This window comes from Trachemys scripta, chromosome 1, assembly GCF_013100865.1.
Source record: "Trachemys scripta elegans isolate TJP31775 chromosome 1, CAS_Tse_1.0, whole genome shotgun sequence".
In the NCBI taxonomy this organism is placed as follows: Eukaryota; Metazoa; Chordata; order Testudines; family Emydidae; genus Trachemys; species Trachemys scripta.
In genome coordinates, this window is record NC_048298.1 from 197,941,653 (window position 1) to 197,959,128 (window position 17,476).

General features: G+C 45.1%; 1 protein-coding gene across 1 annotated transcript in view; it reads right to left on the minus strand.

The window, feature by feature from the left end:
- The window catches only part of TSPAN7 (tetraspanin 7), a 172,073-nt gene that overhangs the window by 13,222 nt on the left and 141,375 nt on the right, over positions 1-17,476 (minus strand). The window contains exons 4-6 of the mRNA XM_034754476.1: positions 13,792-13,887; positions 11,184-11,339; positions 2,993-3,076 (exon numbers count right to left, since the gene is read on the minus strand). Of these exons, the coding sequence (XP_034610367.1) occupies positions 2,993-3,076; positions 11,184-11,339; positions 13,792-13,887 (336 nt within the window). The remainder of the gene's footprint in view (positions 1-2,992; positions 3,077-11,183; positions 11,340-13,791; positions 13,888-17,476) is intronic.

The window sequence follows — 17,476 nt, forward strand, 5'->3', positions numbered from 1 at the left end:
AATGGTGCCATCAAGGTTAGGAACAAGAGCAAGTCAACTACTACCAGTTGTCAAGAAGTGGAATACAGGAGTAAAAAGCTAGTGTTATCACAGCTTCTGGCTACCAAAGTTCTTTTGCTGTGTGTCTGTATGAAGGATGAGTCAATGCTTTGAGATGGTTCAGGTACAACTGACCATCAACTCAGAGTGCAGAAACAAAGCATGACGTTTCCTCACAACCAAGACTCAGACAAGAAAATGTTAGTGTGGTTCTTAGCAAAGACATCATGGTCTTCTAGTGACAAAGAACAGACGGTAACATCCAAGGCAAAGTAGTCAGTCAGAAGCCTTAATCCAACCAACACACTTCAGGCTACCTGAGGCTGGGTTTCAGTGGATAATGGATCTGCTAACAGTTTTCCTCAGTACTTGGAAGCAGTTATACTGAAGAATTTAGAGATAGGCTCGGTTCAGCAAAACAGTGAAACTTGTTAATAGGAATTTGACTAAAATAAAATCATAGAAACATTGCCAGAATTATTTTTCTTGAACCAAAATGTGTAGCCATGCATAAGTCATTCCTAACTTCGTTCCCCCAGTTTTAACAAAGGCTGTTCACACTGTTTAACCTCTATAATGGACAGTCACACTCCCTGTTACAATTTGCCACAGAATGACAGGATGTGCAAGTCAAGCAAGAAAAGAGAAAAGGGCTGTGCTGCAGTAAAAAGAGGAGAGTGTTGCTGGTGTTTTAGCAAATGAGAGCACTGTCTTTACGTGCAGCACATTGACTGAATTCATGCGTTTTAAGGTGAAGCAGAATAAACTCAGCTGGCACTTCCCATTTTCAAAGCACTGCACAAATATTTTAAAATATGGTGCCTCGTGCCATCAGGTTTACACTTCTAAAATGCCTGGAGCTGGATTTTTAACATTAAATGACCAAAGCAAATGCCAGCTGTAATGACAACTTTCAAGCGTAGTGTTTACAGTCAACCTGTTCTGGGTCTAGAGGAGAGAAGGCAAATATTCGCTCAGATGGAAGTAGTTTAATCCCACGAATGTGCATGCACCTCACTGTCCTGTTTTGGAAATGGTTTGGCATTGGGCTTCTAAATGTGGTTTTCTTTCTCCTATTTCTGATTTTGTGGAAGATGCAGGTAGTATTCCTGGTTTTCACTGGTGTAAGGACCATAAGCAGCTTTCATAATTTAGAACAGTCCCTAGGCTTCTTTTAACTAATCTTTGGTCCTTTTCGACCCAAATAGCTAGTCAGAGTTTGGGGCTCTGGGGATGTTCCAGCTAAAAGTAGAAACTGACGGAATCTGGTATTTTCTTTGATGCAATTTTGTTTATTTACAAGGAATGTACAAAACCCTGCTTCTCTGAGTGCAAAAGGAACTGAGAACAAAATGAGCAGTTTCTTAGCTTACAGCCCCCAACCCTCCAGTCAACATAAGACTCAAAAGCTCTCTAGCTTTTTCCAGGATCACACTATACTTAGAGGATACTGCTTGGCTTTCTTGCCTCTCTCTCCCTCTTTGTTCTTTTGTCCTCTCTTTCTGTGTGATCTCTACACGCAAATACCCTACCCAAAACAATACTCAGTCCATAGGTACCGACTCCGTGGGTGCTCCAGGGCTGGAGCACTCACGGGGAGCAGCCAAGCTCCCCTCAGCCCCTGCCCCATCTCCTCCTCCTCCCCGAGCACGCCGCATCCCCGCTCCTCCGCCTACCTCCCAGCGTTTCCCGTCCAGCTGCCGCCAAACAGCTGTTTGGCAGCATTAGCACACTCCGGGAGGGAGGAGAGGAGTGGGAACATGGCGCGCTCAAGGGAGGAGGCGGGAAAGAGGCTGGGCCGGGGTGGGGATTTGGGGAAGGAGTTGGAATATTGGCAGGGAGGGGGCGGAGTTAGGACGGGGACTCTGGGGAAGGCCTTGGAATGGGAGCGGTGAAGGGGTGGGAGGAGGCAGGGCAGGGGTGGAGCCTTATAGAAGGGGTGGAGTGGGGACGGGGGCGGGGTCGAACACCCATGGGAAAGGGGAAGTTGGGGAATATGACTCAGTCAAAAACTCCTGGGCAGGTTCACATATACCTTTTCTTTTATGTGGGAGTTTATGCTTACAGTTATGTTAATTGAAGGGTAAATTCACACCTATCAATCTCACTGGGGTTTTAACTCAACCCAAAGTTTCACCCAAGTCACAACAATAAGTCATAACGGTCACTAGGCTTCTTTAACTGATGTCAGGGCCAAGGGAATTTGAAAGTCAGGGAGCCATAGCCAGCTTCCTAGTCTTCCCTGAATACTCCGCATGCCAAAACATATCATGAAACAGTGTGGCTTTTAGACTGTGGTTTTGGCATCTTTCTCCTTACAGCTGTGCTGTTGTTTGTAGCTAGGGAAACTGAACTCCTACTTTGATTTAAGGGGCCTCTCCTCACAAAAATCAAAGGGGTTTTTCTTTTAGAAAAGTTAGTAGAATGCACAGAGTTTTAACAATTAGTCCTCTCCCACCCTGAACTTTTTTCTTTTTACAGTGAAGCTGAAATAAGCAAATAGTGCGGGTCACCACATAAAAACCAAACCAAAACAAACAGTTTTTGAATGCGCCAGGCTAAATTTATGTTCTTATTTTAAAGATCTTTGAATTTTATAACACGATCTTTAAAAAAGAAAGCCTGAAGAGTGAAAAGCCTATCCAACATATGGATCAGCTATTTGGCTTTTGAGTTGTTGATGCTCCATTTAAAAGAATGCTTTATTGGGTTAACCTCTGTTTGACCCAACAGAGGGACAAGCGATTTTCCTTGAGCTAGTCATTAGTTGAATCATAACTGCATATTCCCAAGGAGAAACTGCATTTAAGTTGAAAAAAGAAAATCAATGAACAGATGACCAAAGGACTAATGAGCATTCTGAGCTCTGTCCCTTATTATAATCCTTCCCTGAAGCCAGGGGAAGAGGAAAAGAGAAAAAAACCCACCTAGTTCATGTAGTATAATTGTATACCTGTGAGAATGCAATTCCAAAAGCCACTCCAGCTATGATTCCCATATTTGTCTCCATAAAACTGGTCACCAAATCATAACAGCCCTGTAAAACAAAGACAAACATAATCAGTCTTGGAGCGTGTGTACCCCTTCCCCCATTTCATTTGGCTTCAGTCAGAAATTGGGTATTTTTATCATGATTTCCAACAACATTTTAACTTATTTTATTTAATAGCAATTCCTGTTAAGTGATGAGTGTACCCAATAATCGTGAAGACAGAAACAGTACATTTTAGAAACAAATTTGCTAGAATGGGAAAGAAGCCTAATGTGATGCTGTAATAAATAAGACACTGTTGTATTATTAAGGAAAATCATTTTGATATTTAAAAAAAAAAGTAAGGCCTCAACAGAGTCGATCTGAAAACAAAGCCGAACCTGACAAGATACAGGCAGTAAAAATGAATCGTGCTAGCTGTGACAATTTGGGAATATGTCTGTACAATTGATGAATTGTGTGAGATATTACGAACCCTTATGGGTACGTCTATACTGCAATAAAAGACCCATGGCATGGCCACAGTTGGCCCGCGTCAGCTGACGTGGGCTCACAGGGCTTGGGCTGCAGGGCTAAACATGGCAGTGTAGACATTTGGACTCCAGCTGGAGCCTGGGCTCCGAAACGCTGCAAGGAGGGTGGGTCTCAGAGCCTAGGCGCAAGCCCGACCCTGAACGTCTGCACTCCTATTTTCAGCCCCGCAGCCCAACCCCTGAAACCCGAGTCAATTGACCCAGGTTTTGACATTTGGCGCTGGAGGTTTTTATTGCACTGTAGACGTATCCTGTGTGTCTGTGTCAGGCTGCAAACTCCATTCTGAATGCCCAGACTTTTGCCTTCGCTATGGTCTATTTGCCTCCACATTGGGTTAAGCTGTCAAAGGCTGGTGGCAAAAGAACAACAGAGGATAGTTGACTCTAAGACTGTAAACTGCCGGAAATCTATTCACTCTTCTAGACAACAGATGGTCCCTACGCCGCAGAACTGGTTTAGTAGGGGGAAGTCACCTGGACAATGAAATCACCCAGTAGGGATGTGTGTCCACATGGGGAAGCTGGCATGGGTGTCACCTGGGCCAAAGGTTTCAAAAGGGCACAGGCTGGTCTGCTGGGTGGGGAGGGGGCATTTTCTCCAGTTCAGAAGGGAGAAGCAACGCAGCACATACCACCTCCTGAAGCAGGAGGCTCCCTGCCTGCCCCCAAGATAGTAAGGGACATTGCGGTTTAAGATGCTTCTTGTTTTGTATGAGCTGTACTCTCCTCTGCTTTTATACAATTAAGTAAAAGAGCATAAATGTGTTAGACTCTGTGCACAGTGTGTCTCTGTGCTAACTACTCCACAACCGCTGCATGCCCCCGAGAGTTACACTGTAACCAGAAGCTTCACACCTTCGAGGGGAGTTCTGGGAGAAGGGTGTGTTTAAGTAACTGGGGCATCCTGGGGGTCAGCGCTGGTGCTGGGGGCCGAGGAGCCCCATTTCTGGGAAAGGGATGACAGACAGAGTTAGTGCTAGTAAATGTGCCAGAGAGGCCAAGGGAGAAACAGGTGCTGCAGCCTGATGAGGCTACAGAAGCTTGAAACACCCATGGGATCCAGAGCAAAGGAGGCCTTGATTCTGCTCATGGCAGTTCTAGTGCCTGGCCAGGAGGGGGCGCCCGCTAGCGTAACACTAGCTTATTTCGGAACATGCTGCTGTTTAACATAAGCATGGCTCAGATGCGTAGGGAGGTGTCCTGCCTGGCTGTGCCCCTCTAAAGGCACCAGGCATGGTCTGGAATGGTTTATTACTTTTAATATATGACAGTACTGAAGGGTTTTTTTTGGGTGGGGGGGGTTCGACTGTTTCCTTGAGGTTTTTTTGAGCAGAAAAGAACAAACAAGCCCCCGCCCCCTTCAAATACACATTCCTGGTCTACAGATGAGACCCCGATCCCATCAGAGCCACTCTCCCCCTACCTCAATACATGGCCTTTCGAACTGGGGGTAGGAGGCAGAGAATGTGTGTGCACAGGCTGTTCTTGGACATGGTTTTGAGATCTGTCTCTCTCTCAATACATATATTTTCTTAAATTATTTTTTCAAAAATGTGTTTGGAATTAGCTTTTCCAGTTTCAGGTGTTTAAAGGAATCTAAGTCATTGACTGAAAACCACAAGCACAAACAGTCTGATTTTTTCCCCCCGGATACAAACCCCACCAAACCCTCCCCCACAAAACAACCCAGCTTTTCTCCCCAAACTCAGCAAGAACTTATTCTCAGACTGAGGCCAAGTGCATATGTTATATCTGTGTCAGTTCCATAGGAAGCTGAGAAAAGAGTGGAATTTTACTTGTCTCGCCTTTCTCAGTCTTGACTCCAGCACTGCCAGTGTGACACAGGCGCTGACTCTGTGGGTGCTCTGTGGCTCAAGCATCCATGGGAAAAAAAATAGGGGGTGCGCAGCACCCACCGGCCACAGTGGCTCTGGCCTGGGGTCTGGCTGCTGATCAGCTGTTGGGCAGCGGGCGCCTGGGGCTGACCGAGGATCAGAGCAGCCTGCAGGAGGTGCTCGGGAGGGGCCTCAAGAGCGGAGAGGAGCGAGCGATGGGTGGGTGGGCCTCAGGGGAGGGAGCAGAACGAGGCAGAGCAAGGGCGGGACCTCGTGGGAAGAGGCTGAGCAGGCGTGGGTTCGGGGCAGAGCAGGGGTGGAGCACCCACCGGTGGAAAGAAAAAAGTCAGCACCCGTGCAGCATTATGAGTCTATTCATCATACACATGCAAGTGCTTACACAGGCTCCAATCCTGCAAACTCTTAAGCTCTTTTAGAGGATATCAGGGCCTTATACTGCACACTAGTGGTCAGAAGAAGAAAATGCCCTTTGTTAAATGTAGGCCATTCATGACCTAGATTACATGATTTCCTGAACCTCTTTTGTAATATAAAATAATTTTTTTTTTAATCCTCAGAGTAATGAAATGGTAGATAAAGTTACAAGTAACTCAACTCCAGGGCAGCGATAAATCAGTTATGAGATGTTTCAACATACATATTAACCCCTAATTACATCTTGCAACATTATACTAACTATACATTATTTCAAGCTTACTCGTTTAACATATCAAGCAACTATGGTTGTATGTCCTGCATATTATGAAATGAGGCTAGAGTGTTCAACCAATTCTTTCATTCTGCCAGATGTGCCTTCATATTTTTCCAGTCTTTCCCAAAGGTTCTCAAATCTATTGTTTTCAGTCGCTTGCACAAGATGTAACAGCTCACAGTTATAGTAATTTGAGAGAGACTTAAAGTCTTACTTGTTAAAAAGATCATGCTAGTAAGATAACTTTACTCGCTCACCTCATGTGTAGAATGTTTTTCCAGGACGCCATAATTTACTGTTTCTGGCAATTTATTGTATGATTATGATTTAAGTGCTCAGTTCTTGTTGTGCACCTCAGAACTGGTGCACCCTCAAGAGTGGTGCAGACATTACCAAACAAACTTGAAAAATTCTGTATATTGTAACCATGCAGCTATTGGAGGGGAAGGGGAACCCTATTTAGCAACTATCACTTCATTTGCATCCCTATTCCTGTTCCTTTATCAACATTTTAGAGAAAAATAATGCTTAGGATTTGTTTGTAATGCACTTTGGTTAGCGAATCCTAATGACAGCTCAGCGTTAGATATTAGCCTCATTTAATAGATGAGGAGATTTAGGGCTAGATTCACTTGGCATCACCACACCTAACTTTTAGGTGCCTAGAAAAAAATCACTGGGATTCCAAAGCCCGAGTTAGGCATGCAGGTTCCCTATAAAATGAATGGGGAGAGATGCATGCCTCAGAATGGTATCACAAAAGCCAGCATGCTAGATGGGGAGCAGCCTAAATTAGCCAATGGGAGAGATGTGTCCCAAACCCCACCCTTCTTAGGGAGTTTAGTGCTTAAATCCAGACTGCAGGGAGGTGCCTCCCTCTGTTTCGGATTCTCAGCTGGAAATCCTTTCTTGGCATCTGGTGCCCATGGCTTTTTTGTTTTTGTTTTGTTTTTTAAAAAGAAGCCGGGAGGGTGGAGACTCCCTCATAACTTTTAACCTAGTGGTTAGGGTAGTCACCTGAGATGTGGGAGACGCCTGGTTCAAATCCCCCTTTCACGTCAGGAAGAGCAGGGATCTGCCGCCTCTCAGGTGAGTGTCCTGGCTACTGGGCTACAGAATATTCTTAAGTGGGGCTCCCTCAGCTGTTCCACTGTGAATAAATCATGAAGTCGTCATTTGGGTCACAGAGAGAGAGCGAGAGAGAGCACAAGAAAGCACAAGCATGAGAATGATTCTGTAGCCTGGCAGAGCACTCACCTGGGCGGTGGGAAACCTAGGGTCCTGTCCCCCTGCTCCGATTAATTTTTTAATGATTTATTCATAATGGAACAGGACACTGGGGAGATTGAGGGAGACCAACATCTAAGGAGCCTATATCCCAATGGCGAGGGCACTCACCTGACAAATGGCAGATCCCTGTTCAAATGCCGTCTTCCCCTCTGAGGTGGAGGTAGCACTTGAACTGGGGGTCTCCCCCACCTCAGGTAGATACTCTAACCTCTGGGCTAACAGTTGTGAGGGAGGTTCTCCTCTCCCTTCCCCTGGATGTTATGTGCACGTCAGTATACAGGGCCTAATCCGGCAAATGAGCTCTGAGCATACTTAAGGGTTTGGGCCCCACAGGTGAATTAGGCAGAGGAAGACGTATCTTCCTTTCATGAAACACTCTGCGACTTAAGTGTCCAGACGTGGAGTGTTGGAGTAAAGTAAGTGTTTGGATGGAGTAAAATAACTGGAAAAATTCAGGCACTGAGAGAGTTTAGGCACCTGCACACAGTTTTGAAACAGCTGGATCGGGGCTTTGTGAATTCCAACCAAGTCTGATTCTGGAATCTAGGGACCTAAAGCAACAGTTACATGCCTAGGTCCTTTTGTGACTCTAGCCCTAAACGACTTCCCAAAGTCACTTAGCTAATCAGTAGCAGAGTTGGGAAACACAGTCCAGGAGTTTCTGACTTCCAGTCGTGTGATCAGACCACTAGAATAAGTCTCCATTGGTAACTCATTAGTATTCTTTGTGAACTTTTAGCACCTTATTTTACTTTTTTTTTTTTTTTTTGAAGCCTGTTCCTATTACTGGTTTTTGGAGACTAGGAAAAGACTGCATTTCAAATGTATTTAATCCATAAATGAGAGCTAGAGAGAGAAAGACAGACCTCTGCAACAAAGGGACCTGTATGTCCCCAATCCTGCAAAAAATACACACAGGCAAGTATCATAAATAAGGTTATGGGCAACAACCAAAAATTCATGGAAGCCTGCGACCTATCTGTAACTTTACTAAAAATAATGGGGGGGGGGGTCTGATAGAAGGGATGAGAACCCAAGCCCCACCATGGCTTGGAGCTTCAGGCCCCCCGCCAGCTGACTTCTCCAGCCCCACTGTCCCAGGGCTGAAGCTGCAATGGAAAATGTCACAGAAGTCTCTGAAAGTCATAGGATTTCTGACTTCCATGACAAAAATCTTATCCTTAATCACAAACCTCCTTCTTGGCTGAGAACAGGATGAGAGTCTGTTCAGAGACCATCAAGGCTGTTCCTTCCCTGTAAGCTACAGTACCAGACCAGCCACAACTCCTTTTGCTTTGCTTTTTGTTTCTGTTCCCCTCCCACCTCTCAGAAATAGCCCACCTTGTTCAAGTTTCTTTGAGCAACTCAAAGATCTGGGACAGCTCCCCAGCGGAGAGTTCTTTAAGTCTTTGATTTAAATGGCAACTGAAACAGAGTTCTCAGATGTGGGCAAGACCTTCAAACTATCCGTGGACAATCCCTGGACAAAATAATCAAGTCAGCTACTTCAGAAACAGAGACTCTATGGATAACGGCTGATAGAAAATAATCAAATTAAAGATAAAACAAAGATTGGCCCTCTGTGAAGTGAGAGTGAATGCTGGTCAGTCTGCAGTACAAATCAAACATTAGAACAAGATAACTGCACCCCAGTTTAAATGTGGGAGGGATCAGCCATGGATCATCTGGAAGGCATTGATTTTAAACTACTGTGCATTTCCCTTCCAGTTATCATTTGAAATAATATTTCAGTTTTGTCCACAGCAAAAAGACAAATTAACTCAAGGTCAGATTGTGATGAGGGGGAGGGTGCCAAGAGCCTCTATCTATCCAGCCAGCCAAGTATTTGTAGGAGTATACATGTAAAAGCTATAACCTTTCCTGCACCTTCTCCCACAGCGACAGTATGGCTCAGACGCATCAGGTCTACTCCTCAATAGAACTCCATGGGTACCTGTAAGTGGACCAGTGAGGCCAAGGCCACAGTTCTGTCCATTTTCTAGTAGCCACACAACAAGGAGAGTGCACTCTGAAGCCTGGGAGATGGAGGAAGAGCTGGGCGGTGGCAGAGCTCCTGGCTCCCAAGAGTGCTCCCCAGGAGGAATTCTGGCCAACTCAGGACAGGTTTACACTACAAACGCTGCACTGGCACAGCTGCACCACTGTAGCATTCTCCAGTCAGCTTAGTTACCCCACCTCTGCAAGAGGCGGCAGCTATGTCGGCAGGAGAAGCTCTCCCACTGACATAGCACTGTCTACACGGGGTGGGGGTAGATTGGTATAACTACATCACTCAGGGGTGTGGAGTTTTCATACCCCGGAGCGACGTAGTTATACCCAAGTAAGCATGTAGTGTAGTCCTGGCCTCAGTCAGAATTCCTCCTGGTTCAGCTCAGCCCCACTGCACCTTCCCCTCCTCCCTCTCTACAAAAGGCAGAATCTGGCACTAATTAACGAGTGTAAATTAATGTCTTTGCAAATCCTTTAAACTCACCCAACAGAGCAACATTACATTGATGACAATTATTTCAAGTTTCACAATAGACCGACATCATCCCTGTTCCAAATCCATTAGCACTGATTGGCTCACAGTAGGCTACTGTGACTGAAGGATAGGTTAGTGGAAGCTAATCCAGTATTATTGTCTTCTTGGTCTGGACTGGAAAAACACTCTATCTGACTGCTTTCCAAAGGCAGAGTCGTAAATGTGACCTCAGTCCCCATCTCCAAGTCCCTGACGGACACACAGCTGAGTTACAGTACAAGCTGAAAAGGATTAAAATAGAACACAACCAACCGTTTCTGCATTTTTCTGTTATATACCCATAATGTCTTGTGTTAACAGTGACACTGGAAATAGACGAGAAATGACAAGAGAAATAAATCACTAAATGCGCTGGGGCGAAGTAATCGCTGCTGGAACCGCCGAAGCCAGGGTGTTATATCAAGGTTTAATTTGGCATCAGGATTATTCCCTTTATGAACAATTTGTTACCTCTCTTGAAAATCTTATGCAAAAAGTCAACAGGAAAGAAGTTCTGTGCCAGCAATGAATGTCTCCTTGCACAACACAGTATTAGGAGTGTCTTTTCTATATGTTGCATTGTTTCCCCTTTTCCCCTCTTTTCTTCACATTTTCTGCATTTGTATTCTGTTATTAATTTGTTTGTTTTCCTATCTGACTCACTCTCTCTCTCTCTCGATACTACTCTCCCAATTGTCTTTTTGAAGGTGGGGAGGGGTCAATGTTAGCTCTGTTCTGCCTGCAGCAGTATGAATCCAATGAGATTAGACGGGGCACAGCAAACATATCTCACTACCCCACAACGCTTCACGTCAATCATCCCTATTTTCTCTGTTTGGGTTGTTAGCATCCAACGCCTGAAATTTCTGACAGAAGACAAGTTGGCGGGGAGGGAGTCAGTGAGAATGAGAACTGCTGATTGACATAAGTACCGAGGTCAGCTGCCTCACCTCTGTGTATTTAAACAGTCTTGCCAGCTTTGCCTCTGTGCAAGATGCTGTACCTGACCAAATGTGATGGGAATAAGTGAGTTCACATCTCACTGGTCGGGTTTCTGTGTCTGCTTATTTCACAAATGTCAATTTAAGTGTTTGGTGGCAAACAGTGGGCAATCTTATCCACTTCTCCATCCCCAGTTTCCACACTCTTCATATCACTAGGCAGGAACCGCACTTCAATGACACCATATGTAGTAATGTGCGAACTAATTCATCGGATAGTTGCATCTCAGTTGCCTTTGGCACACAGTGGCTTGTACCTTCTGGTTTATTTTAGTGGCAGCAACGGTCATATTGCGCAGATCCTGGGGATTGCAGTCACTGGCGTTCATGCAGCAGCTTGGGGGAATACCGTGTTCAAAGAAGTAAGGGCTAGTGCTCCAGTTGGTATAGTTCTGAATGCCACAGCATCTCAGCTACAAAGAAAGAGTAGATTAAAAAAAGAAGCCAGTGTTAAAACAAGCATAGGAATAGTTTCAGATCTTACCTTTCAGAGTGAGGTCAGACCAAGGCTACTCACTAAGACTTATTTTCCAAATAAGCCTGGGGCTGATACTGCTCACACAGAAGTCAGTAGCTTAATTCCCACTTACTTCAGTGGGAGCCGGCTGGGGCTCTTTGCTTATACTGAAGAATGGAGTAACTGAACTACCGCCCAAAATAGGTAAGTTACCATCAGCAAGCACTACTATACTGGAGGATGGGAAGAAGGCCAACAGTGCACCTATCTTTTCAAAAAGGTGCTAAACATGATCCTGGGAAATCTAAATTGAAAAGCCTTCCCTTGGTAACAGGAAAAACAGCTGAGAAAAATGAGAGAGTTATTAAGCACATAGGGGGACCACAAATAGAGACAAAGCAGTACAGGTTTAAGAGGATGAATCAAGCCTCTCTAACTCATAAGACTTCTTTAAAAGAGTTAACAAAATAGCAAATAAAAGCAGAACTGGTGGGTTTACACTTTCAAAATGCTTTTGGAAGGGTGGGAGGTGTGTCCTATTCTAGACTAAAAAACTGGCAAAGCCTGTCAAAGATGGGGAATAAATGGCAAATTCTCAGTGTGACAAGAGATTATAAGTGGGGTGTCTCGTCTATCCCCAAATATCGAAAGTGAGGGGGAAAGCACCATCCTTTTGGTAATCTTGTTCCACTGCCAAATTCTTCTTATAATTAAAGCACCACTTCCATTTTTAAAACCTGCTGCATCTTTCCTCCACTACTGTTTATTCAGTCTTTATTATGGAAGGACAATAACCTGTCTGAAAACATCTCGTGGAGCAACTGTAGGCAGCCACGTGTGTCCCTCACCCATCTTTTCTCCCAATGGAACATGCCCAGTTCTCTTAACCTTTCTTGATAGGTTTCATCTTCCAGACCTTTCATTGTCTTTGCAAAGAGAACTGCTATAGGTTATCAACTAAACAGGAAGCTAGATGACCAAATCCTGACTAATCATGTTCATATTTGTAAAGCTTTATAATGCTAGTGGCAGAGCCTCTTTAGAATAAGAACTGCTCACACTCTATGATCCTAACTAAACACCAAACAACTAAAGACTAGCACAGGGTCGGCAACCTTTCAGAAGTGGTGTGCCGAGTCTTCATTTATTCACTCTAATTTAAGGTTTTGCGTGCCAGTAATACATTTTAATGTTTTTAGAAGGTCTCTTTCTATAAGTCTGTAATATACAACTAAACTATTGTTGTATGTAAAGTAAATAAGGTTTTTAAAATGCTTAAGAAGCTTCATTTAAAATTAATTTAAAATGTGGAGTCCCCCGGACCGGTGGCCAGGACCTGGCAGTGTGAGTGCCACTGAAAATTAGCTCGCGTGCCGCCTTCGGCACGCGTGCCATAGGTTGCCTACCTCTGGACTAGCACAAGGGCTTGTCTGCATTATAAAACTTGCATTGGTTTAACTAAATAAATGTAAAATGAAGTTTCCACATTAAATTAGATCATCTTAAGTGTGATTTAGACCAGTTTAAATGAGTCCATATTAAGGGTTTGCCCCAGGATAACTATATTGATTTAAAATTGATTATGTCACAAGGCTATACGTTTTCTTATACTGACCAAGCCCAAGATTAGGGGTGAACTCAACTGGTTTTAAAAAGTAGCAGTTGTCAGAAGATGCCTGCTAGATGCTATGGCAATATAGTTTGTGAAATACTTTCTTCTGGTGATGGTTCTTTCGTCCAGGATATTGACAGTACAGTGTCCCAAACAAGCACAGAGCACCCTTGGATAGACTGGCTATTCTGTAGCTAGTAAATACCAAAGATGCGATCCAGGCATCATTGAGGTCACCGGCAAAACTCCCACCCACTTGGAGCCAGCATTTCACCCCAGGTATTCAGAATCCTGTTTCTCCATTCTAGGTATTGAATCCTGGAACCAACACCTTGGGGCTTGTCTATACTTACGCACTGGGTTCGGCGGCTGGCAATCGAACTTCTGGGTTTGATTTATTGCGTCTTGTCTGGACGTGATAAATCGAACCCAGAAGTGCTCCCCGTCGACTCCGGTAATCCTGCTCGCCGCGAGGAGTACGCGGAGTCGACGGGGGAGCCTGCCTGCCGCGTCTGGACCGCGGTAAGTTCGAACTAAGGTACGTCAACTGTTATTCACGTAGCTGAAGTTGCGTATCTTAGTTTGAATTGGAGGGTTAGTGTAGACCAGGCCTTGAAGGTCTAATCAGTAGCAGCTGTGGGTGTGGAAGGAATGCAGGCTGAAACCCCATGTAATCAGTTTAGCCCCTAAAATATAACTTACTAACACAGCTATTCGAGCCATTGGCAATTCATGTTTTGTGATCAAAGAATAGATTCTGTTTACATCTTTTTACCAATAGCTATTTTAAACTTACACTCTGTTGTACGTCATCCACTGCGAGGCTTCGCTCATCGTTGCCGTTGTAATTCTGGATAGCTTCAGTGTATGTCCTAAGGAAAGTGTCCTTGATCTAAGAGGAAAAAGCCAGAGAATGAGATATTTTATAAGTGACCAGCATATGGAATGGGCATTTTAACGCACAAGCTTTCAGTCTGAGTCTTTCCAAGAAATTTACCCATTTCCAACCTTTGCAGGACAGCCAAATCAGAGTCAGTATGTGTTCCTTTTGCCACGCTTTCTGGAGTGTATATTCAGAATCTAAAAAGCTCTCCTTTAACATTCACAAGTCCTTTTGATGGCATTTTAAGATTGCCACTTGCAACCATAGACTCTTTAAATAGATCACCAAATTGCTATATTTTTGAAAACAGCTAGGATGGATTGGGAACTGCCCTGTGACAATTTATGAATACTATATGTTAGTCTGTTTGAATGTTGGGATGTTTACTGTATGAATATATTAGTTTAGGTCAGTCAGATGGCTGACTTGAAAAACAAGCAGGAAGGAAAAGCACAGCTCAAGACAGCCACCTCTCATGAAACACTTGAGTTGTTAAGGGACAATGTCAAAGCTATTAGCTCTGATGATTTCATCTGTTTTGAGCCAACCTGCAAACAGGGGCACCATTTCGGAGGGGCAGAGGGGAGCTTCATACAGCAGCTCTGCTCCAGGTGCATGTCCTAGCCCCAGGCAGAGCTGTTAACTGCCCTGCAGCCTGGGTGTGCGAGTTCAGCAGAGGGGAGGTGCTAGTCTCAACTGATGCCCAGGGGCAGGGAGTCAGTATTTTGTTTACAAACAGAGGCAGGAGGATTTTAAGATAAGAAAGAGCTGGTAATTACATTAAGGATCTGGAAGTCCTTAGATGAGCCTATAAAACAGGGATTCCTCTGGGGGAAGGGGGCAGGGGAAAAGGAGGGTGTTGAAGAGAGAACGCAGGGGACTCAGACAGCGTTCCTTCTAATTTTTTACGACCATGTGCGGAATGAATTTTGTTATGTGCCCAATATGGATGTGATGTGTGACACATCACCTTCATATTGGTGCACATAACAAAATTCATGTGGTGGGGGTGGGGCCGAGGGCTTTGGACTGTGGGAGGGGGCTCAGGGCTGGAGCAGAGGGTTGAGGGGTGCCGGCTCTGGGGTGGGGCCGGGGATGAGGAGTTCGGGGTTTGGGAGGGGGCTTTGGGCTGGGGCAGAGGGTTGGAGTATGGGGGGATGAGGGCTCTGGCTGGGGGTGTGGACTCTGGGATGGGGCTGTGGATGAGGGTTTCGGGGTGCAGGAGAGGGCAGAGGGTGGGGGTGCAGGCTCTGGGGTGGGGCTGGGGATGAGAGATTTGGGGTGCAGGCTGCCCTGGGGCTGTGGTGGGGAGAGAGGACTCCCCTCAGCCCTCTCTCACTGCAGCAGCTTGGGCTGGGGGAGAGGCACCTCTCCCCAGCTGTGGCAGCTCCAGCGGGGCTGAGCCGGGTCGAGAGAGGGGCTCATCTCTCCGGCAGCTCCAGCGGGCCTCAGCCAGGCCAGTCCAAGGGAGGGGTGCCTCTCCCCCGGCTGTCGCACGTCCGGGGCAGGTCCGTTCTGGGGCTGGTGGGGAGGGGCGCCTCTCCCCACCATGGCAGGCCTGTTCTGGCAGAGAGGCATCGGGGCTTAATAGTCAGCTGTGCAACTTAGAGGGAACTTAGGACTCAGAAGAAATACAGCCAAGCCCTCTGAGCCAAAGTTACATCAGAAAAAAGGGAGATCTGAAGGGGAGAGGTGAAAAGAAGGGAAGGGATAGCAGTGGTACAGAGAAGTTCCCCCTCTACTCGTGGTACTTATGTGACCCCATCGCCATAGTATCTGAGTGCCTCACAATGTCTAACCCATTTCTCCTAACAGCCCCTCTGTAGGTAGAGCAGTGCTGGTATCCCCATTGTATAGATGGGGCACTGAGACACAGACTAAAGGCCAGATTTTTAAAGGTATTTAGGCACCTAGTGGGATTTTCAAAAGCACCCAGAAGTTTAGGTTCTTTGTAAACCCCACTAGCTGCCTCGCTGCATCTCTGGGTGCCTAAAACCTTTGAAACTCTGTCCTAAGGCAGGGGCCTGAAGTCATACAGGAAGTCCATGGGAGGAGTAGAACCCAGGTCTCTGGGGGTTGACAACCTATTCACTGGACCAGCCACTCTCTTTGCTGCATGCTGATAGCTGGGAGCAAAACCAAGGCGGCCAGTTCTCTGAGATTCCAGCAAACAATCCCAGGCGATGGGAAGGTTGTCATGTTGACAGCATAAAAAGCAGGACAGAGCTCAGGAAGGATGAAGAGAGAGAATGAGAGTCAGATGAGAGGAGATCACTTAACCCCAAAGGAGTGGCACGTTCTGCCACATGCTGGGCTGTAGAGCAACGGCTGCTGTGCAGTTTTATATTTTAACTGAAAACCATTTTGTTTTGTCATTTTTTGTTCTGAGTTTGAGAAAAGGAAGGACTGAGAAAGTGTCATATAAATATCAGATGTGGTTATACATCAAACTCTTAGGGTTTCAGCTGTATTCAGGTCAATTCCAGAACAAAGAACAGTAATTGCATCCATAAAGTCGATGATTATTGTCATGATATTGTATTATTGAGTCTCTAGCCTTTGTTTGCCAGAAGCTGGGAATGGGTGACAGGAGATGGGTCACTCAATTATTACTTGTTCTGTTCATTCCCACTGGGGCACCTGGCACTGGCCACTGTTGGAAGACAGGATACTGGGCTAGATGGACGATTGGTCTGACCCAGTATGACCGTTCTTATGTTCTTATTCACTGACACCATCTGTGTGCTCAGCACTGTTCAGAATATGCCAGAAAATATAGTCCCTGAGCCAATGCTTACAAAATGTGTAGCCCTGGATAAGATAGCTCAGATATTTATGTATGAAATGTATAATTATTGAGCACGTGTTATTATATATGAGTGGAGGTGCTGATAGCAATAGAAGTTTTACCTGATTAAGGACTGGAAGACTTGACCTCCAACTTTTTTTCAAGAGAAAAAGCTGCCCAGAGCTCCTATGCCTGTTTACTTTACTTTCCTGCCTCCAGTGTCCTGATATACCTCAGGAGACTCCATTTTTTTCTCAGCTTTAAAATGTGAAATTTTCCTGGTGTTTGGTTTTAAACATTCTTCTGTGAGAACTGCAACTCAAATCACTATAGTGTTGTTCTTAAGAGCCTTCTGGAAAGTAACTAGTCTTTGAACAGAAGTGAAAGCAGTGTTGCTGACTCATGATTTTGCCATGAGTCTCATGATAATTATTGTTTTCCTTAAAGCCCCAGCTCCTTGAATCAAGTGATGATTTCAGCCTTCATTCTCAAAGAAAAAGTATGTTTCTAGCCCTCATGGCTATGGAGAAAGCTTCAAAATGTGACCCCAGTGCACCCTAAAGGCTCAAAAAGTGGAAGGCAAATTAAAAAAAACACACCAAATCTATTATTTTTACATAATCTTGCGATTATCATGATTTTTGCCAATCTCATATTTGGTGAGCCTGACTCATGATATTTAAACATTTGGGGTTAGCAATAATGTGAATGTGACTTAAAAGTGTCAGTTTCACTCCTGTTTAAAGTCAGTTTCTAGTCTATTATTTGTAGTATGGTAACCCAAGAGCCCCATGTAGGTGTTGTATAAAC